At 35.7% G+C, this 23,873-nt stretch overlaps 1 protein-coding gene across 3 annotated transcripts in view; it reads left to right on the forward strand.

Moving 5' to 3' along the window:
- COP1 (COP1 E3 ubiquitin ligase) overlaps positions 1 to 23,873 on the forward strand; it is a 125,443-nt gene that overhangs the window by 40,539 nt on the left and 61,031 nt on the right. For all 3 annotated transcript variants that reach the window (XM_083360609.1, XM_083360607.1, XM_083360608.1), the window contains 4 exons: positions 1,663 to 1,717; positions 2,599 to 2,713; positions 4,093 to 4,228; positions 20,579 to 20,722. In XM_083360609.1, coding sequence (XP_083216735.1) covers positions 1,663 to 1,717; positions 2,599 to 2,713; positions 4,093 to 4,228; positions 20,579 to 20,722 — 450 coding nt within the window. The remainder of the gene's footprint in view (positions 1 to 1,662; positions 1,718 to 2,598; positions 2,714 to 4,092; positions 4,229 to 20,578; positions 20,723 to 23,873) is intronic.

Here is a 23,873-nt window from a genome sequence, read left to right on the forward strand (position 1 = left end):
TTTTAAAAATAGTTTTTAGGAAACAAATTTTGTCCCTATTCTATTATTCCATTTTTTTCCAAATTTTAAACAACAGAAAAGGAATTTTGTTCGTGATAAAACAAAGCATCAACTTCTAGAGACTCTAGGAATGTAAAAATAAAGTAGAAAATAAAAAAAATGAGTAGAAGATATGTCCACCTCTGCAGCAACAAATTGATTATGTTTGTTTGTTTGTTTGTTTTATGTTTTATTTAATTTATATACCGCCCTTCTCCCTGGGGACTCAGGGCGGTTCACAGGGCATATAAATAAAAATACAATACTATACAAAAGTTAAAACAAAGATTAAATCAGTGCCCAATTAAAAACAATAATACAATCTAAAAAGACAATTTAAAACCCAACTCCCCCATCAGGCCAGACCGGCCAATTCAAACAAATGGGTCTTCAGACCACGACGGAAAGTTCGGAGGTCCGATGCCGTCCGGAGCTCCACCGGCAGTTGGTTCCACAAAGCCGGGGCACCCACAGAGAAGGCTCTCCCCCTGGGGGCCGCCAGTCGGCATTCCCTGACCGGAGGCACCCTGAGGAGGCCCTCTCTGTGGGAACGCACAGGGCGGAGGGGAGTTGAAGCCGGCAGCAGGTGGTCCCCGAGGTACCCCGGACCCATGCCATGTAGGGACTTAAAGATCATAACTAAGACTAAGATTAGTTTTAATTAGTAGTATACAACATGATCAAGAAAACTTAATTATTGCTATGAATGGACAACTAATAAAGTAGGGCTTTGTAATAATACTGTGTCAGCCATTTCTCAAGCCTACCTTTGTTGGAGTATTTTTAATGTTATTATACATACACACACACACAATTATTTTTACCTACACTGAGAAAATGATAGTATTATGAATTATCAGCTAGTATTTGCAAATGGATTGAGAGTGCATACCAGAGAGTAAGGTGAATGGAGCCTCCACTAGCGAGAAGACTCCATTCATTTCAGTAGCCAAATTCTGCCTCTACAAAATTACAGGTGGCTGTATTGCTCACAATCATATTTAATAGCAACTTGATTATCTATTCTAGTACCTCAGTATAGAATTGCTGTACAGGTATAGGTAGTCCTTGGTTTACAAACATTCATTTAGTTACTGTTTGAAGTTACAACAGCACCAGAAAAAGTGACTTATGACCGGTTTTCACACCTATGATCCTTGCAGCATCCCCATGATCACATGATCAAAATATACATACTTGACAACTATCATGTATTTACGACAATTGCATTGTCGCGGGTTCAGGTGATCAGCATTTGTAACCACCTCAGCTGGTTTCTGATGAGCAAAGTCAGTGGGGGAACCCAGATTCACTTAACGTTTTACATGATAACGTCTACAACTGCAGTGATTTTCTTGACAACTGTGGCAAAAACATCATAAAATAGGACAAAACTCACTTAACAACTGCCTTGCTTAGCAACAGAAATTTTGGGCTCAATTATTGTTGTAAGTTGAGGACTACCTATTCCAATCTCATCTCCAAAAAGACTAGGAAATTTTCCTCTTAAGAACTTCCAATAAAACCCTTTTTCTTAGTCGTACTATTAGATAAATTAAAACTCAGAATTTTTTTATTGTTATTAACTATTGTTCATGCATATTCTGTTTTTTATTTTTACAGTAGCATTATTGATTCTACAGAATATAGCCAACCTGGATTTAGTGGCAGTTCTCAGGTAGAGTAATCTTCATATACCCAGATATGCTGACAAATGTTGCAGATACCTTTTTGAATCTGGGATGTTCAGAATATTTGCTATTTGTTATGCCCGTGTGGCACTACAACTCTGCAGAGTTGTGCATTAACTCCCAGTAGACTCCTGGGCGTGATTAAAGGACCCAGTTACTTTCTTTAAAGCTTAACAGTGGCATAGAATTGGGTGACCTGTGCAATTGCCATCTCTCAAGAGCATCTGCCTGCCCCACACAGTTGGAGGAGGAGCTCTCTTTTAAAGATAAACATGTCTGAATGCATGCCTTCTTGGTGGTTGCTCCAGTTCTTTGGAATATTCTCCCCACAATATATTCAACTTCCCTTGCCTTTAGAAATGTTAAGATTGGCCTTTTTCCGAGGTCCAGTTGAATGGAGAACCCTCTTGGTTTTAATTATTGTATTTGGCCACCCATTTTATATTTTATATACTGAGTTAAATGGGAGTATTTTTCTTGACAGCAGATTGTAAATCTTTGGAACAAGATACATTGGTGATGCTAATGTTTGTTTTCATAATCTTGCCTTTTTCTTAACCTTCCAGAAGATCTAGGGTCACCCTTTTTTTAAAATTTATAGGGTCAAAACAATATTGGTGTGAGAATAACTTAAGAAAGGGTTCTTTTTTAATACTGTGACATTTGATTTTGTTATTCTTTTGTGAAACTTAGATACGTAAGTGTAAATCTGTTGAACTTCTCCCTTCACCTGTACATTACATAACTTAAAAAAATGAAATGAATATCTGTGTGAAGTGCAATTTGTAAAATGAAGAGTGTATTCTAATCCAAAATAGTTGGAGTGAGTTTGATTTATGAACATAGTTTTTACTTTTCCTTCATTCAGACTAAGAAACAGCCATGGTATAATAGTACCTTAGCTTCAAGGAGGAAAAGACTTACAGCTCATTTTGAAGATTTGGAACAATGCTACTTTTCTACCAGGATGACTCGTCTATCAGGTAGAATGCTTGTTAGCTTCTGAATAAAGTGGTTTATCGTGCCTCCCAATATCCTCCTTCTATTCTGCATAGTAATTTGCTGTGGTTAGGATAGGACAGGATAGGATAGGATAGGATAGGATAGGAAAGGATAATAGACATCTGCAGGCATAATATAACTCTTTTCTGTTTTGTGATTTTTAATTGATGTAGTCATCTGCCTGATATTTTTCCCCTATTCTCTTCATCTCCTTTTCAACACAAAATGTTATATTTGTATGATTCATCCCTTTCCTAATATTGTTTACTTCAAAATAATGTTTCTTATCTCTAAGCGGCGACACATTCTGGTGAGAGAGAAGTTCCCCGAGGATGAGCTCCAGCACAAGTCTGAAAGCTCAGAAGACTAAACCTCTGATCCTGGTGATAGACCCAAATTGGATTCTGAACCTTGTTTCTTTTTTTTTCTTGCTGTTCCTTCCATTTTTTTCTATAAATCTCAGGATTTTGTTTTTTTTTCTTCTTGAATGCTGGCACTCTTATTCATAGGTCTTATATGTATTATCCTGGAGACCTGTCACATCTCAGTCGCCTTCCGTATGGTTGGATTTCCACTACAATGTAATTCAATTCTTCTGTAGTTCACATCATGGAACATTCCTCCTCAAACCACTGGACGTCTAGACTACCTGTTTTTCTCACATCCAACACAGATATTTTTCATGACATATCCTCGTCTTTCACTCCCTTGATCTAATCCCATGTACGAAATAACAAAGAGTTTTACACTGATTACATCCCAGCTTTGTAATAAGAAAGTGGCTTATTTAAATCTCGATCATAGCCTATTTTATAACATCCATTGGGATTTGTATTCATATTATATAAATGGGTCTGGAATTATGTTGCAGCAAGTTTGACAGTGGGGATGCTTTTCTCATGTCTTAAGTATTTGAAAAAAGTTATTTTCCCTCTCAAACAATATTTGCTAGTTTTACTAAGAGAATTAGAATTAGGCAAACTAATAGAAGACTACTTTTACATTGTATGTATTTTCCACAGAAGTACTTGGTTATGCCCAAATCATGCTTGTGGGGGATGACATCTGTGTGTACCTACTATATCATCTGATAGGCGTCAGGCTGGGAAAGGATGATGAAAGATTGTATATGACTTTCAGGTATTCTGACTTAAATTATTTGCTGTGTACTGCAGAACATATTTTCAGATCTTAATGGACTGCATCTGTAACCATTTCTATGCTAGTCCTGCAGATTAGGAAAAAAAATAGTATTTAATTGATCTATAAACGTGTAGCGGCAGTTCCTGAAACTATGTTTACCATTTTTCCCTTCTAAACCTTTAAATTGCATTCTTTCCTCCCTGCTTTTCCCATCTAGATGATAGTAGAACCTCAAACCAGCTGGATGAATTTCAAGAGTGCCTGTCGAAGTTTACTCGCTACAATTCTGTTCGACCTTTAGCAACACTGTCTTATGCAAGTGATCTCTACAACGGATCTAGCATAGTCTCAAGGTAATAAATACTTGTTTGAGAGCTATAAATACTGAGAATTTATAGTCTGACAAAACCTCATTTATTTGCAGTTTTATTCACAAGACTTTGTGAAGTTAGATGTTGCTTATATTATTTTAACAATGCTTTTTAAAGCTTATTATTTTCATTCTTTACAATTAGCCTAAGCCATTATACTAATTTTGAAATAATTAAGACATTTTACTATCAAAATAATGCATCCATAATTTTTGACTTGTTACAATATTAATCATTATTTGAATATAGATTCATATCCATATTTATTTAAATATATGGGTAATTTATTTTGGTCAGCGTTTAATCAGTTTTTATCTCAAAAGCAGCTGGGCTGAATTTAAGCAGTGTCCAGTCCAATTTCAAGGAAATTTTGAAAACAAACATTTTGTCTCCATTCTGCATTCTCAATAAATTTAGTAAAATATTCTCATTTAAAAGGTGAATTGGTGTGTGTATGGGGGGGAAGAGTCACTTTCCCAGGCAAGTAAATATAGTAATAGTAATTTACCAAACCACAAGGTGGCAACCTTAGTTTACTTTGCAGGTAATGTTGATAATAACAAGAATTGTAGTTGTTTGATAGAAATAGTAGCTTGGCAAGATCTCATACCATCTGTATTCACCAAAGGAATATATGAAGCATTTTTTTTATTTCTAAATGAGTGAAATTTCTCAGAACATATGAGCCAATATTGACATTTCAAAAAGTAGAACTGCTGTTAATTTAATGTGTATGTGTGGTGTGTGTGTGTGTGTGTGTGTGTGTGTGTGTGTTACATAGCATTAGGATTATGTAGCAAACTGACCAGAAAACCTGATAAGTTAATTGTTCCCTTTCTGAGAATTGTGGGAAAACAGATACTTCCCATATTTTTCTTTTTTAAAATTTAATACTTTCTTTTCTGTTCTCAAATGTTGCCAAGTCCTTTATTTAAAAAAAGTATTTTCAGTTGGAAGCACCAGACAGTATAACTTAAGACTAATTTAGCATACTAAACGTGGTTGAATATATAAATTTCAAATGTAGACTTGTAAGAATTATATGTACAAACCTCTATACTTGTATACTATGTTTTGTGCTCTTGATATTTGCATTGTTAAAGCTTTCCTCTATTTATGAAGAAATTGATGGATTCTAGATTTTTAATTAAATGGTAAAAATAAAAATCAAATTAAAACATTATTATGTTTGTTGGTTTACAGCAATGCTGCCATTTTCCAGTTTTTTCTGTCCTCCTTTTTTCCTTTTAAGAAGGAAATAGTTATGTATTGGTCTACTAAGAAGACAGCAGCATTTTTTTGTGATTGGATTCCCAATTAATGAAACTAATCTTGAAGAACAATTTGATTTCTTCTGAAGGTTCCTGTTCAATCATTTTTTGAGTTGCTCAGTAAAGGCACAATGATAAATTATCCCTTAACACTTCAGTAATATGTAACTCTGTTTAGTCATTATGGAGAAAAATCCTTCAGAGGTGTTCAGCTTTTCAGTTTCAGCAATGTGATGGCACCCCTTCACTTATCTGTACTACTAGACTCATTTAGAAGATGGAGTTAGGAGGAGCGCTTACATCATTTGGGAATCCAATTCCCAGGACTTGGACATTGGTATCAAGATGATCACCTTGACTACCATCGTAGAATAGATTAATTGCAGATTCCTTAGTTTTCCTTACAATTTCCATGGGACTTTAGAAGAGTTTCATCAACAAATGTGGCAGCCTCATGTCATAATGGTTTGCATCAACCTCTCAGATACATTGTATGATGTATTCCTTGATCCCATTATCTATCACATACATTTTTTCTCATTCTTCTTGTATTCATGTAGTTTTAACCATTGTGTCTTATTCCACGTCATCAAGGAATTGAAGCAGACTTCTTTTTAAAAGCTCACTGTGGTGTATTTGGCTTGCAGCATCATTTTATTTCTGCATGGGCTGAAATAATTTTAATATACTGGAAAAGAAATAATTTGGTCTGTGTTCATTTGTTTTACCTCTAATCCAACGCTACATATTTGTGTGTGGCAAAAGTGATCCCTCCTCCCCCTCCCACTGGGTAGCAATAATTGCAACTAAACATTCCTGATAATTGTTGATCAGTCCTGCAAATCAGCTTGGAGGAATGTACCCTATTGCTCCTTACAGAATAGCTTCAATTCAGGGACCATGGCAGACTTCCTCACATGAACTGCCCACTTCAGGTCTTTCCATAATATTTTCGTAGCATTAAGGTCAGGATTTGAACTTGGCCATTCAAAAATATCAACTTTATTCTGCTTTAACCAGTCTCTGGTCATATAACTTGTGTGCTTTGGGTTGTTGCATGACTGACTTTCTCTTGAGCTTCAATTCATGGACAGATAGCCTAACCTTTGCTGTTTCTAAAATTTGCTGGTACAATTCAGAATTCATAGTTCAATCTATTGTGTAAAGCTCTCTTGGCCCAGAGGCAGCAAGGCAGATCCAAACTGTACTTTCACCACCATGTTTCACAGATAAAATAAAGTTCTTGTGCTGGAATGCAATGCATTCCTTTCAAGAAATATAACACTTTTTATTCATGCCAAAATGTTCTGTTTTGGTCTCATTCTTTCTATATCCTTATATCTTTCGATATCAATATCTTTCGATAGCTTATCTGTGTCATCTTTTGCAATCTGTAAATAGCATTGTTCTTTTTGAGAATAGTAACTTTCTGCTTGCAACCCTGCCATGTACATCATTGTTGATCAGTGTATATTTCCCTGAGTTTTAACATACCTTGCTCTTGGGATGATCTCAGTTGGTCATCCTGGGAACAGTAGTAATGGAGGTGCTCAGAAATCTCCTTTGTTGAACCTATGAAACGCTTCCACATCCTTGAGTTGTGAAGAATAGACTTTGATAGTCGATCTCCAGAATTCTGATCTTTATATAAGGCAGGACCTCCAGTACTTACAACCAAGTACCACATTGATTCAAGCACCTGACCTTAAATTCTGCTTCAGATGAACTGATGATCCTAGAGGTTCACATACTTTTATCCCACAGAAATAGATAGTTTTGGGTTACTTTACTCAATAAAACAATGAATAAGTATAATGTTATTGACTCTTTTGTTTAGCTGGATTCCCTTTTCCTCATTTTAGGAGTTGTGTGGAGAATAGATCACGTTTTAGGTCATATTTATAAAGAAATATTGAAAATTCAAAAGGTACACAAACTTTTTAAGTACCACAATAGTTAAACATTAGTGAAAGCATATCATTTAAAAAAGGTAGTGATAGATTTTTATTGTAAAGGAAAAAATAGAGTTTAATTTCAGAGAATTATAAAATTGTTGATGGAATGGCTTCCATGCTGTTTATAATCTTAAGTTTTGATGCACATTTTGGTGCACAGAAAATATAGTTTATATTATGAAAAGGTGTATAGCAGTAGTAAACAAAATTTCTCTGCCCCTATTTTTGGAATTTGTGAATTAGATACATGTACAAAGGATCAGGTAATTTCTGAAGGCATGGAATACTTCTGTTTCAGAGAAACTGATATTGGTATTCCCCATCAGGTTTGTTTAATGAAGGAAGTGGCAACCTTTTGGTGTTACAAGGCACATTTGGAATTCTGAGAGATCTGACCATAAAATAGGATATTGGAAAAACCTGAATGGCTGTCAAGAAACAACAGCTGTTCATGCAATATGCATGAAAAGTCAAAGACTAATACATCCTGTAAGTTAAAACCATTCCCATTTAAAAATAACTGGACCCTATAAATTCAGTAGTTGCTAATCAAGTATAAGTAATGGATTTCTTTTCTCAGAAAACTAGGTGAACAAGGAAAACCAGATTATATTTCCCATGTACAAGAAATTCCACAAAATGAAATAATTAGTTTGAATACACTTTGTTTTGACAAAATCAGTGAAAGCTCTTCGTATAAGGAATAAATTTATCAGTATATGGGGATGGATTGCATTGATTATTTGTATCAAGTTGGTTCAGCTTTGGTAACTGAACAGATCTCATATCTTGACTTATAGCTATTCCAAGGACAGCAAGGGTGTCCTAGAGGAGGGTTGGCTATTCTGTCCCCCTAGAATTTCCTCCTTACTTCTCTAGCATTCTCCCATCAAACAGAGGTTCAGAGTTGCTGTCTCTGTCTTGAGGACATTGCAAACTAAGAGAATTGCAGTGGTCCTACGTTGCCGTTCTTCCTGTAGAGAATTATGTCACCAGCATGAGGGTTCTAAGGCTATCCAATGGGGACCAACATTTCTGCAGCATTGGCATCTCTCCCTGTCAGTTTAAACATGCACACTGCTGGCATATGGGATGCTTTGGTTTTCTGTTATATTTTGAAAAAAATGGCTCAACTCTGTAAGCAAAAAGGATGTGAAAAATATCCCGATACTCCAGCTTGTTCTGGATTTTGAATATGTATACATGTGTGCTACAAAAAATATTGCATCAAAATATTGCTATTAGAATTTCAGTCAGCCAGAGTATTCTGTTCGTTCTTCTGTTTGAGCATTTCTGAAAATCTTTCCCTTATACAAATGAGCGGTGCTTTTTTTAATTGCCTAAATAAGATCCATGTTGTGATTGTGTGTGTTTGCTACTAGGGTGCAGGAGGTGGATCGTGCTGATGCTTACTGTCAAATACCTAGAATACCAAATGCAGTACAATCAAGTGTGAGAAAAATGGGGCTGAAATAGAAAACCAAAAAATGAATGGTACAGATTGACAATCTTATCAGCCAACATTACTGGAATTAAACCTGAGTTTTCTTATGGCAAACAAACAGAAAATTTGGCAATCCTCCAAATAATTTTATATATCAAGTTCAAATAATAGTAAGGATTGCAATATTGAAGACCTTTCAGTAAATCACCAGCCATAAATTGAGGACTATGTATATGTTGAGCATCTTTGCTTTTTTGCCAGAATCACTGCAAGCTGCTCTCCCCGTTTCTTGCACCCAGGTATGAAACATTCTCTGTGGATTGCTCAGCCCCCTGATATCTTTTGGCCAGGGATGAATATCCCCATTTTGTCTGAGCTTTTGAATGGTTGTGGAATCTCACTGCAAATGCTTACATCGTTCATTGTTCATTGCTGAGTTTTAATTTTAGGGATATTTCCATATTCTGAATATGGAAATTTGCATATTCTGAATTTGTGAAACTAATCAGTGGAGGTTTTTGAGTTACCAGTGGAACATTTTGTAAAATTTAGTAGACAGCATACAGGGCGGAGGTACAAAAACTATCCATATGGTGTAGTAACTACAACTTGCACCTAAACATCGGCAAGACGAAAGAGATAATGTTAGACTTCCGGAGAAAAAAGGAGGAACCTGCCCCACTTTACATCGGGGAGGACTGTGTGGAGAGAGTTTCCTCCTTTAAATTTCTGGGAGTCTACCTCTGTGAAGATCTGACCTGGAAAGTTAACACAACCCAGGTGGCTAGAAAGGCCCAACAGAGGCTTCACTTTCTTAGGGTCTTGCGGAAGAACAGGGTAGAACAACAGCTAATGACCCTCTTTTACCGGTCAACTATAGAGAGCGTCCTCTCGTATGGTATTGTGGTTTGGTATGCTGGTCTGACAGCCACAGATAGGAAAGTATTACAGAGGGTGGTGAGCACAGCACAAGACATTGTGGGCTGTCCCCTGACACCACTGGATGACATCACCAGGGCTCGTTGCCTTGGAAGAGTGAGGAAAATTCTCAGGGATGACTCACACCCTGGACGGTATCTCTTTATTCTCCTACCATCGGGTAGGAGATATAGGAGTATAGCCAGCCATACCAACAGGCTGAAAAATAGCTTTTATCCGTGGGCTGTTAGGCTTTTGAATGGGATATAATCTCTGTGAATTTATGCAGAATTGACTTGGGAGGCCGGTGTGTGGTGTAGTTGGTTCACATGGTGTGGTAGGATGGAGGGTTTGTTGTCACTGTGAGTTGGGGGGAGGGAGCATGGGGGGAGGCTCAGCTAATCTCAATGTACACATGTACTTTGACAATAAAAGGTTTATTTTATTTTATTTATTAATAAATAATAAATAAATAACCTAATGAGAAGGAAGGACTCATTGGAGAAGAGGCTAATGCTGGGAAAGGTGGAGGGCAAGAGAAGAAAGGGAGAACAGAGAATGAGGTGGATGGATGGAGTCACTGAAGCAGTAGGCGTGAGCTTAAATGGACTCCAGAAGATGGTAGAGGACAGAAAGGCCTGGAGGAACATTGTCCATGGGGTCGTGATGGGTTGGACACGACTTCCCTATTAACAACAAAAATAATGTTAAATTCCTGATATTTTGGAGATGTTATTGTGAATGCTCTCTGTTTGGTGTTATATCATACAAACACATTAAACATCTCTTCAGTTAATAAATATAGTTATTTTTATCTATATAACAAACAAGGCTGTAGGCATACAGTATATCTGTTAAAAACAGAAGAAATAGCAAATTCTCAAGTTTTTTGCTCTATAGTTGCAAATTTTTCTCTAAGAAAACATTCTGTGCTAGAAGTGTGAACTAATATGAAACTAGTGTGAAAACTTTATGCTCATACAAATAAATTATGTGTGTGTGTATGTCTATGTGTATCTTGAGAAGAATTCAGCCCAAGTGTATTTTTATATACTTCTAGTTCATGTGATAATAATGATAAAATAGCAATAGCAGTAGCACTTAGATTTATATACCACTTCACGGTGCTTTACAGCCCTCTCTAAGTGGTTTACAGAGTCAGCATATTGCCCCCAACTATCTGAGTCCTCATTTTACTGACCTTGGAAGGCTGAGGCAATGAGAATCAAATTCCTGCAGTGAGCAGTGAATTAGCCTGCAGTACTGCATTCTAACCACTGAACATATATTTCATACACAATGAATTATTATGTTACTAGTACAATTATATGTTATTTTAAAAAATGTATATGATATTAACCTTTGTGTTCTAACATGCTATAGGCTTTTTGGCATACATTATTTGCATAGTTTGGAAATGATTGTGCTATACATGGCAGTTGATGCTAGTTGATCAACAGGGGTTCAGTAACTTGATATAATTAGTTTATTCCATATCAGATGGAAAATGGAGGTTTTAATATGTTAATATGCGTACAGAAAAGAGAGTTTATAATGTCTGAGTATTTGAAGACAGATGTGGAAAAGTGTTACCAAAGTAAATAGCAAGACAAAAGTAGCCCAAATTGCTTTGGTGCTTATTAAGTGTGGCTGTTTCCTAATGAAATGCTACGTATATTTGATCAAGCTGAAGCAAAATATCTTTCAGGAACAAATTAGGTTATTGAAATAAAATGTATCAAAAAAGACTAGTTTGGAGATAAATATCTTAGCTTAATAAAATAGAAATCAGCATTGTATCATTATATCTTGTTTTGTTTTTGTTTTATCTCAAAAGGGAAACTATTACTTGATTTCATTTAATTGTTTGGGAATGTAAATTCAGATCCAATCAAGAATCTTTTTAGAATGAAATAAAAAACTGTTGCCTGAGGAAACCATGTACATCTACTGAACCTGGATGTGGACAGAGTATCCTCATTCTTGCTGTAATAAACTACATAACTCAGTGCGCTCATTGATTTATGCTTCTGCAGAGATTTGTTTTGTCCTAAGTAGCTTTTGCATACTCATAAAATAGGTTACTGATAGGGATAAATCCTAATGATACATTCCAATTTCAAAGTTCTATTTCTGTGTAATGCCGGATTAACCAAACAGGTGAGGAATTTAAAAAATTAATACTTGTCAATGTAGTAACAATGTGGTAATGTAATGTTTTAGGTGTAAGGGGAAAGGCAAAAAACTACTAAAATATTTTTATATAGGTAAAATTTTATTTTACATAGATAAAAGTTATTTCTTTTAGTAGCTTTTTGCCTTTCCCATTACAATGAAACAAAAGCTGATACAGCAGTTCGGTTAAGGTTATGATGGAATAAATTCTTGATTGTAAAACCATTCTTGAGACAGATCAGAAACCATATTACAAGGCAATCAAATATAGTGCAAAGTATAGTTCTGTTTGGAAGCTTCTATGGACCAATTCTCCTGTTTAACTTTCTATAAATTGTAGTTATTTTAGTAAGGCAATACTTTTTACTTCAAAAATAATACTAGACTTATTTAGCTCACAATTTTAGAGCAAATATTTTAACTGGGGACTCATGGACATGTAGTCCTAGAATTTTATAACCAAATTTTAATTTTGATTTAATTTTAATTTTTATTTTAATTTGACTTATAACATATGAAACATAATTAGATCCATTTTATTTTTGGATATATTTATTAAGTTCATATGTTCAAAATCAGGGCATTTCTAGTTAGTGTAATAGATAGTGGGGCCCTATCATGTCATCTCATCCTCACATTATCTGTGAGGTCCAGTAAAAATGAAAAAGAAGTTGAGTTAGTTTCACCTCATAATAAACATACTTAATATTCTTTAAGACCTTAGTCACTGATTTGTTAATATAGATTATTCTAGTTCTTCATTTAAAGTATTCTTCCAAACAACTAATATCGAATCATAGAATCATGCAAAATACATTTCAAAACTGATAATATCTCAGATATTTTAGATGCTACTGAATCAAATGTGAAATTAAGATGATTAACAGTATTTTAGATAGATAGATAGATAGATGATTGATAGATAGATAGATAGATAGATAGATAGATAGATAGATAGATAGATAGATAGATAGATTCCATCTCACACCAATTACTTGGGCAGAGAACAGTCATAATAATTAAAATAGTTAAAGCAGAGCACAAAACAGAAATAGCAGCCAAATAGTATTATAATCTGTTGATAGCAACATAACCAGGAAATTAGTCCCTTCACACACTTGGGACCCCAAGCCCAGGCACTTAGCCATGTCTTCAAGGCCTTCTGAAAGGCCAGCAGGGTTGGGGCCATCCTAATCTCAGGAGGCAGGGTGTTCCAGAGGTTAGGCACTAGGGCAGAAAAGGAACATCTCCTGATCCCCACCAACTAACATTCTGTGGCTGAGAGGACTTGAAGCATGCCCCTCCTGCCAGACTGGATTGGTTGGGTAGAAACAACTGGGACAGTCCCTTGGGTAACCCCGTCCCAAGCCATGAAGGTATTTAATGTTGACAACCAGCACTTAGAATTGCACCCAGAAACAGTGGCAGCTAATATAGCCTTTGAAACAGTGGCATTACATGTGCCAAATAGCCAGCACCGTTTACAAATTACCAGGTGAAGTTTCCAAATGCTTGTCAAGGGTGGCCCCATGTAAAGCTCATTGCAGTAAATATATTGCCATTTATTTTAGGCAATTCAGATGCTTCTTGCAATAACTGAATATGCAATATGCAAAAGAAAAATCCATGCGGGAGCACATGGCAATATTCATAAATAGTTATTTGGCAGATATCCTTCAGTAGAGCTATGTTGCACACATAGGTGGCTATTCAAGCAATTGCAATTGGTCACAAATATTTTGGAAAAGTAGTTATTAAAAGGAGTCATATTAACTGCTATGCTTATAAACAGGAATCTTGTTTAAAATGATTATCAAGTGTTTTTTGCAGTCACGGTTCATCTCTGAGGCATGGCAGGCTATTACTGTGCTGTCCCAGAAATAAAGCAGTAACTATTACTGTTTATAGCAGTTGTACATACTGTACTCTGCTAAAAATAATAAACAGTTTGATGGAGAAAAGTAAATCTAAGTGGATTGTAAAAGCAGTAAACATAAACTAGCCATATAAAAATTAAATATCCACAATTCAAATTCATAATAATTATGCATAACCATTATTAGTCCCCATATATATCTCAGGTACATACATTCACAACATCTCAAACAACATTAACATCCCTGATGCACATTGGGATAAACTTTTTCAAGTTTGGTTCTTTAAGATTATTAGTAACAGAATAATGAGAACATCGTTGATGTACTTACTAACTGAAGGCTGTAGCCTTGGACTTCAGACACATTAAGGTCATCGTAGTCAATCATATATTCACTTTTATGTCAAGATTGAACAGGAACACTGGCTTGTACATGGTCCTTAAAATCATTTTTGTGATACAAAATTCCCTGGGATTACGGTACCAAAATAATAATATTTACAACAATGCAATGCATTTTCTTTTGTTGTTTTATCAAATGAATAGCTCTAAATAAGTTTGTTATGCCTCTAAGTAGGCTTCACACTTGTTTTGAACATCCTTCCAAAAAAATGAACTATATCACTAGCCCAGGGGTCGGCAACCTTAAACACTCAAAGAGCCACTTGTACCTGTTTCCCAGAGAAAAAAAAACACTGGGAGCCACAAAATGCATGTGTGAGGGGGTAAACTTGATTGAAGAGTTTAATTAAAAAGAAATAAAGGCTGCTGTGCATGAGTTCTCTCTCTCTCCCTCTCTTTCTCTCCCCCCCCTTTCTCCGATCTTCTGTTCACTTGGCAAGATGGCTTCACACTGTTCTCAGACTAGCTGACACACATTCTTATTGGGCTGGCTCTCCTGCCCTGCTTTCTGCTGCTTCCTGTGGAGACGCAGCAAAGGCAGGAGCCCCTCCCAATAAGCTTGTCAGCTTCTCAGAGAACAGCGTGAGTTACACACACACACACACACACACACAGAGGGAGAGAGAGAGAGAGAGAGAGAGAGAGAGAGAGAGAGAGAGAGAGAGAGAGAGAGAGAGAGAGAGAGAGAGAGAAGCGCAAGTGCTGTCTCTGCAAACCGGGAGCCGCAGGAGAAGGCTGAAAGAGCCGCATGCAGTGGGTTGCCGACACATGCACTAGCCCACAGGTCTGCAACCCGCATACGGCTCTTTCAGCCGTCTCCTGTGGCTCCCAGTCCTCTGCCCTGTGCAGTCCAAAAAAAAAAAAAAGTGGGACTAAAAAAGTTCAACCAATCAATTCAAATATGCAGGGTAGGTGCATATCTCGCCTTGGCTCCACTCTTCAGTCAAACCCTGTTCTGCGCATGTGCGCATGTACACACATGCACACACATTTTTTGCGGCTCCCAGTTTTATCTTTTGTGAGGGAACCGGTCCCGAGTGGCTCTTTCACTGTTTCAGGTTGCTGACCCCTGCACTAGCCTATCTCCTTTCTTCCCCAGAGGCTAGAATATATAGGAATCTAATTTTACAAGGTTTTTGTGGTGGTGCTGCTATAGAGGGTCATAGTTTGCCCATTCATAAAGTGGCTGTGCTGATGCCATGGAGGGACAAATCTTAAGTCAGGACAGGCACAGAGCCTGGAGAATGCCAAGGTAGAATTCAGCAGGAACTCCAGAAATAAATAAATTATATTGTAGCACTGTGGAAGAAGATTGGAATATAGATAAATATAGGAAGTAAGTAGTGTCAGTTGTACTTCAAATGAATGATCTAATATGGTTTTGAGGTACAGAATTCCTTACATTTAAGTTGCATGGGTATTTTGCCTAAAGTCTGTTCTTGATCTTCCCTTTAAGTTTCAAAAATTGTAATTAAATGAAGCTGCCCAAATTGCATTTTTTTTGTAAAAGTTTTATTGATTTTTTACAATAACAACCTTAGTGCCTGGTGTACAGTGTGTTGTCTTGGTTCATAATTTTTTTTAAAAAAATATACAATCAATAATGGTTAATTAACACTCAATAATAATTTTTATATTTCCAAAATTAGTATATCAATAATATATTTTCTTGATCTTCTCTTCTCCCAGTAGTATTCTCCTTCTTAAACAAATATAATATTTGATATTTTCCATATATATAAATGATTAAATAAAAACATTTTCTTCTGTATTTATACCAATAATAGTGTCCATATATATCATTTTTTTCTTATCATTATCCTATTTTTTCTTTATTTTCATAAAAGTCATTGATTCACTATGTATTTTATTTTCATAAATCTTGTTTAAGCTCAATTTCTCCATAATATTGAAACAATTCTTATCAATAATAATTTTCTCAGTAATTAACATCTAAATATCCAAATTTTCCACTTAAATATATCCCAATATTTTCATATTTCATATATTATAAAAATTCTATACTTAACATCTACACATAACATCCTTTCTAATTAATTTATATTTGTTCTATTTATAAAAAATGACTGAGTCACTATATATCCTTTTTTTCAAATTCTTATTAAGCCTAATTTCCCCTCAGTATTTCAATCATTCCTTAATCCTAAATTTTTTCAAACTTAATTTGTCTTTAAAATTCAAACTTTTGTTTCATTTACATCATTCCAATATTTTTACATTTTGTATCTTATCAAAAAATACTATATTACTTATATCTCTTATCCCACTTATTCTAAATCCCCTTTATAGCCAAAGTTATTTGTTTATTTACCCATATTCAAACAAATGTTTGCTCATATAATATTCCATCTGGTAGGGTGGGTCAAGTCTCTTAAGCCCATCTCTAATCTTCTTCTTTTGCCAAATTGTTTTCCAAATTAGTATTTCCGACTTGTCAAACAGTTCTTATATTTTGGTAGTTGTTAGGAGCAGAGAATACATAGTATGTAAGATGTATGCTTTTTGTCTCCCAAACAGTGATTCTCCTAGCAGTGTCCATTTTGTTAAGTCTTCTTTCTTCTCAGGTTTATTTTGATGTTCTAATGCATAAGATAACTTTTCCATATTTATGGTTGTATCCAAATCTTGTGAATTTTTTGTTGTTTGTATTAAGTTATAATTTTTTTTAATTTTTTTTAATCCCATTTATATCCCGCCCTTCTCTGAAGACTCAGGGTGGCTTACAATTTAAGCACAAACCAATGTGCTTAGCAAATTCCCTTCATTTGTGACATCACCAATTAAGTCATTTTTTTCTAGTTCACATTCTGTTATCTGATTTGTTTGTTTATTCTTTACTATCATTCTTAGGATGTTTTTTTATCGTAAATTTAAGTTAGACGTGTATTCATTTATTTTATCAAAATTATGTTTAATCTTGCAGTTTAAATCCATTGTGATTTGTATCTGTCGTCCTCATTGTTGTTGTTAGTTGCGAAGTCATGTCCGACCCATCGCGACCCCATGGACAGCGTTCCTCCAGGCCTTCCTGTCCTCTACCATCTTCTGGAGTCCATTTAAGCTCACGCCTACTGCTTCAGTGACTCCATCCATCCACCTCATTCTCTGTCGTCCCTTTCTTCTATTGCCCTAAATCTTTCCCAGCATTAGGCCCTTCTCCAGTGAGTCCTTCCTTCTCATTAGGTGGCCAAAGTATTTGAGTTTCAACTTCAGGATCTGGCCTTCTAAAGAACAGTCAGGGTTGATCTCTAGGACTGACCGGTTTGATTGCCTTGCAGTCCAGGGGCCTCGCAGGAGTCTTCTCCAGCACCATAGTTCAAAGGCCTCAATTCTTTGGCACTCAGCCTTTCTTATGATCCAGCTTTCACAGCCATATATTGCCACTGGGAAAACCATAGCTTTGACTAAACGCACTTTTGTTTGCAGGGTGACATCTCTGCTTTTTAGTATGCTGTCTAGATTTGCCATGGCTTTCCTCCCCAGGAGCAAGCGTCTTAATTTCTTGGCTGCAGTCCCCATCTGCAGTGATCTTGGAGCCCAGGAAAATAAAATCTGTCACTACCTCCATTTCTTCCCCATCTATTTGCCAGGAATTGAGAGGACCGGATGCCATGATCTTGGTTTTCTTAATGTTGAGTTTCAAGCCAACGCTTCCAGTCACCCACAACAAGAGGCTCTTTAGTTCCTCTTCACTTTCTGCCATTAGAGTAGTATCATCTGCATATCTTAGGTTGTTGATATTTCTCCCGGCAATCTTAATTACAGCTCTTGATTCATCTAGCCCTGCCTTTTTCATGATGTGCTCTGCATATAAGTTAAATAGGCAAGGCGACTAATTTCATTGGAGTATGCAAATGCCTTGAGCGGTATAGCTAACAAAAACAGTACAAGCTTATCACCCTAAATACAGCTCAGCCCAATTAGTTCATTCAACTGTGCAGACTGTTGTTTTCCCTTTATTCATTTGTTTAGCGTTCAGATAGAACACTAAAAAGTTTAATTTTTGAAAAACCTATGGGATGGAACTGGTTTATTATTTTAGTTACTTTCACAAGCTGGAGAAGCATGATTCTCCAAATTTATTTCTAGTTATTTAGCAGTGTTTGCAGGGTATCGTTGGGAGGAACTCCCCCGTTCAGGCTCTTCTAGCCAGGATTTTCACTAGCAGCGCAGAGAAGAACAAATAGAACATGAAGCCAGCTACAGGAAAGAGAGATTTAATCACAGAGATTAAAGTTGAGTGAGAATTCAGTATGAAACCCCGACTAGTTTAGACAGAACGGTCCCCAAATGTGAGTTCTTATACCCTTTCATGGTTTTCAAAATTGTCATTTCGGATTCGTGAGTTTAAAATTGTCGTTGGTCAGTGTCTATTGATGGGTTAATTTCTTTATCAATTTTGTCTAGAAAAATGTTAATCTTTGCCCCAGGAGGGATCCAGTGCGATTTATTATGTACCTTTTAGTGTTTCTATTTTAATCCTATCAATCCTAATTGCTGTTAGCGGGTTCTGCATTCCTGTGGTTTAGACTTGATACTTTGTAGCCAGTGTGTGTTAAGTGTTTGTTTATTTAGCCTCAGGCTGCCACCAAGTCAGACTATACTAAATTTAAGTTTAAGTTTATTGGATTTATATACCGCCCTTTTCCCGTAGGACTCAGGGCGGTTTACAAAGTATTTAAAAACATCAATACAATACAAAAGTTAAAAACAGTTAAAAATAATTAAATTTGATCCCTGAAAAATATAAAACCCCAATTAAAAAGCCTGGGCCGGAAAGCTCAAAGAGCCAGGTCTTCAAGTCCCGGCGGAATGACCGAAGGCCAGGGGCAGTCCTAAGCTCCACGAGCAGCTGGTTCCAAAGGGCAGGTGCACCCACTGAGAAGGCCCTCCCCCTGGGTGTTATCCGCCAGCAGTCTTTTACCGGCGGCACCCTGAGAAGACCCTCCCTGTGGGAACTTGATGCCAGCAGCAGGTGTTCCCTCAATTATCCCGGACCCAAGCCATTTAGGGCTTTATAGGTCATCACCAGCACCTTGAATCTCAGATAGTATTGGGTTCGTTCTGTATTTGCCAAGGTATTTTCTCTTTGGAGTGAAGGGGGTATGTGTGTCCTGCTCTCATCAGTATCATCTTATGATACTCATCCCTGGGTATTGTGCAAAACGTGGAAAGACATAGGACTTAGTAATGTTACATTTCACGATATGAACTAGTTTTTGGGTGAAACTTCCTTTCCCTTTGGATATACTTAGTTCAAGCTTGATTTGTGTTTCTATTCATGATTGTTAAAAATAATCACTGTTCATTCTGTTTTGGACATTAACGATAAACTGTAATGAATTTAAATTAGAAAATGGATGGTCCCATTGTTTTTAATTTATTAAAATTATAGATTTATGAAGCACAAATAGTTAGCTATCATTATCTTTTTTTCCCCGCTGCTCTATTTAAAAATAATTTAACTTCTCATAAGAGGATAAAGGCTTTCTCTTCTGGAAAATATAAAAAGTATGATGGAAAATCAGAACCTGAGGGATTTCCAGAACTTTAGAGAAAATAGATCAAATGATAATTTAATGAGAGGAAAGATTCTTGTACAACATCTAATATAATGTTGTGATCACTATTCCTCTGACATAATATACAAAATGGCTTCAAAACCTGAAGCTACTCCAAATTTGCCAAGTTTTAGAACTTACTCATTTTTTTTGGTTTCAGAGCAACTTCTGGCATTATAACGATTGATATAGTGACTCAGTGCAATTTTCCAGCATTAAATTCAGCTAATTAATCATCTGTAAAGTTCTAAATCGTGTTAATACTTTTTAACCAGAATTTGGTTTGGATCTCAATTTGGAGCTTCTTTGATATTTTCAAAAATTATTTTTATAATTTCTGATTAATGTGATATAGCTGGCTCAGGTGTATTGTTTTATACAATGCTGAAAAATACAGCAAGTTCATCTTTTGCATTTTAAACAACAATAATATTTATGTCCCCACACTTTTAATTTCCCTTTTCCCCTGTTTTATTACTCTGGGTTAAAATTCCTTTCTCATGTTAATTTACCGTAATTCTTTCCAGTAGAAATGATTCAACAGGACAGAAAATTTAGTGAGAAGGTAGACTTTTGCAAACCTAGGAGATAGAAATGAAAGTCAGAGATGGTGTTCTCCTGAAAAATAATATGCATCATCATAATAAAACTAGATATGTGTTCTATTCATAAGTTTGTGTCTTTTGTGTTTGTATTTTTGTTTTTTTAGTATTGAATTTGATCGAGACTGTGACTATTTTGCTATTGCGGGAGTCACAAAGAAGATTAAAGTCTATGAATATGGCACAGTCATTCAGGATGCAGTTGATATTCATTATCCAGAAAATGAAATGACATGTAATTCCAAAATCAGGTATGTGTTGCTTCTCTTCTTCAATTTTAAAAAGTAAGAATAGTGTCTTGTTTCCTGTACCTCTTTTCTTGACTTACAACCATTTGTGTAGTGACTGTTCAAAATTACAGTGGCATTGAAACAAGTGTCTTATGATTATTTTTCACACTTAGTACCATTGCAGCATCTCCATGTCACATGATCAAAATTTGGATGCTTAGCAACTGGTTCGTATTTATGATGGTTGCAGTGTCCCAGGGTCGTGATCACCTTTAGTAACCCGCTGACAAGCGAAGTCAATGGGGAAGCCATATTTACTTAAGAACCATGTTATAACTTAACAACTGCAGTGATTTACTTGGCAACAAAGGTCATAAAATGGGGCAAAACTCACTTAGCTGTCTTGCGGAGCAACAGAAATTTTGGGCTCAATAGTGGTCGTAAGTCAGGGACTGCCTGAATTCGGTCAGAGTGTTCTTTATTGACTGAATAATGTGGAAGAGATTTGATCCTATTTTGATATGCTATCATAACTAGCATAATATTTTATATTTCTAGCAAAAATACTATGAAAAATGTGCCATCCTCAGATAAGTTGATCCTTGCAATTTTCGTGTTTTAATTTTCATCATTGGTTTATCCACCGATGACACGTTTTTCATAGTATTTGGTTAAAAATTTGAGGGTCAGTTTATTTGTAGATAAGCTTATCCACAAGTGTATACTGGTACTTTTAAAAAGTATTTTGCCATGTATACTCACTGATAAGCCCATACGTTTATAAGTTGAACCCAGGTTTGGGGTGTATTTGGGAACCTAAAACTCTCAGCTTGTATGAGAATATACAGTATTTGGGAAATGATAGTTCATTTCTTTCTTAATAAGTTTGATTTTTTTATGATACTGATTTTCTCAATCTACAATGGTTCTCTTCTTTAAAAAAACATTAAATGGTTCTGCAGCAATATTAATCAGTGACAAAATGATAGAATTTATTGTTTAATTGTTTTGGTAAATAATTTGTTTAATTATCTTTAGGACAGAGCTGATGATTTACTTATTCTTGGAGACTAGCATTGTAGTAAGGGTAGATGTATTTTGCTACTAAGGTACCAAGGTGTCATTTGTCTTACAATATCAATGGAAATAAAAGCAAGAAAAATGAATGCCAAGGAAGTATATGAATGACTTCTTGTATAATGCAAGATTGGTTATTATTTTCACTTTGACTTATTATTTTCACTTTGACCTATATATTGCTAAATTAAAGTTTGAAGGAAGTTTTTTTTCCCTATAAGATCTGACATAGGACTTTTGCTTTATTTCACCCAACTTTTTATTTATTAAGAGTAGTTCATTTTTTAAAAGTTGGGTTTCTGTCATGACATATTTACAAGCATAAGTAGACAATGACATGTTATATAAACAAAATTATTTCAACAGATGGAATGTATAACATATTCATTAATCTTTCCATTAATAACACAAGCTTCTCAGCATGCTGAATGGAAAATGTATCCTCTAATTTTTAACTTAGAAAATGAAGAAAATTCAATACATTATGTGATAATTCATTTTGAAATTAAAATAGAATTAAAATTTATGATGTGTGAAGAAGTTTAAAGAGGCATTAATTGGATATTTTATGAGTGCAAAGTACAGGTGGCCCTTCTTCCCTGCTGTTCCCTTATGCCTTGTTTCATTTATCTTGTTAATTTTAAAAAGCCAGATTTCGGTATTGATAGTAAAGTTTTTCATTTTGGATTTTGGATTCTTTTTTTAATCTTTTTGTTTGGTTATTTTATGTAGGTGCAAAATAGCTAGTGAGCTTTTTTTTAGGATTACATTGCAGCTGTTAGGCTATTATTCAATATCAGCAGCATATAGCAGCACCCAACTGCTATATAAGCCTTCCGGGCAATGTCACATATCACCCATACTTAGATGATACCCAGCTGTATATCGTGACCCACGGCTCTGGTGCCTGGAACATATTGAATCATAGATAGAGTAGAACATGCTCAGGCTCAATCAGGATTGAGTGGCTGTGAAAACAAGAATCTCTAGTGGACAGTGGTTTACCAACATTAATTTTGGATGAAGTTGCATTACTTGTGACCAGAATTATACATAATTTGTGGAACCTCCTGGCATTTTGTACTGGTACGTGTGAAAAATGTGGGGGGACTGAGCAGAAACATATAATTAGATTTTCTCCATGATAATCTGTCACTAGCATGGTCTTTCAGTGTCATTGAAACTGAGTCCAGCCACCTTTTTGCTGGTTATTCTCTTCTTCTCTTTCCTCTGCCTATCTCAGTATTAGAACTGGGATTTCTCTTAATGTGTCAAAGTAGGATGATTTAAGTCTGATCATTTGTTTCTTAAGTAAGAGCTCTGAGTTAATTTGCTTGATGATCCACGGTACCATCCATGGTATTGTCAAGAGCCTTCTCGAACAACCAAGTTGCTTCTATAGGATGCTACTCAAATATCTTTTCCTGGGCTTTTGCAGCTCTTCTACCAATTGATAGTTTGAAATGCATTTTTGATGGCTTGTTCTTTTACTGTTGATGCTTGATTTGAAAAGGGAGAAGCTTTCTCCACTTCAGAATCTTCATTTGTAAATTCTAAGGCTGGTTGTTCTACCTATTGTCATTGGTTTGGTCTTATTTACACTTAATTCTAGTTGCTTTTTTCACTGTACTTTTTGGCTTTTATTATTAGAGTTTGCAGATCCTTTGCAGTTTTGGCTATCAAGGTAATATCATCAGCATAACATAGATTACTGATGTTTCTTCCCCCAACTTTAAAGCAATGTTCTTCTTCCAGTCAAGCCTCCCTTAATATAATATATTCAGCATTTATGTTGAATAAATAAAGGGAGAGTATGCAAATTTCTCACATTCCTTTGCCAACCTGGAACAAGTCTGTTTTGCCATGATGTGTCAACACCATGGTTTCTGACCTATATATAAGTTTCTCATGAAGGCAATGAAATGTTTTAGGATTCCTATTTTCTGAACACATTACACATCTTGATGTAATGGAAACAATCAAAGGCCTTTTTATAATCAATGGAGTATTTTTTTTTTCATTTTCAGTTATTCAGCATGTATCAGCATAAGATTCCTTAGCCTTTTCCTAAGCCAGTTTGAACATCTGGCCCTAA

This window comes from Vipera ursinii, assembly GCF_947247035.1.
Source record: "Vipera ursinii genome assembly, chromosome: 3".
In the NCBI taxonomy this organism is placed as follows: Eukaryota; Metazoa; Chordata; class Lepidosauria; order Squamata; family Viperidae; genus Vipera; species Vipera ursinii.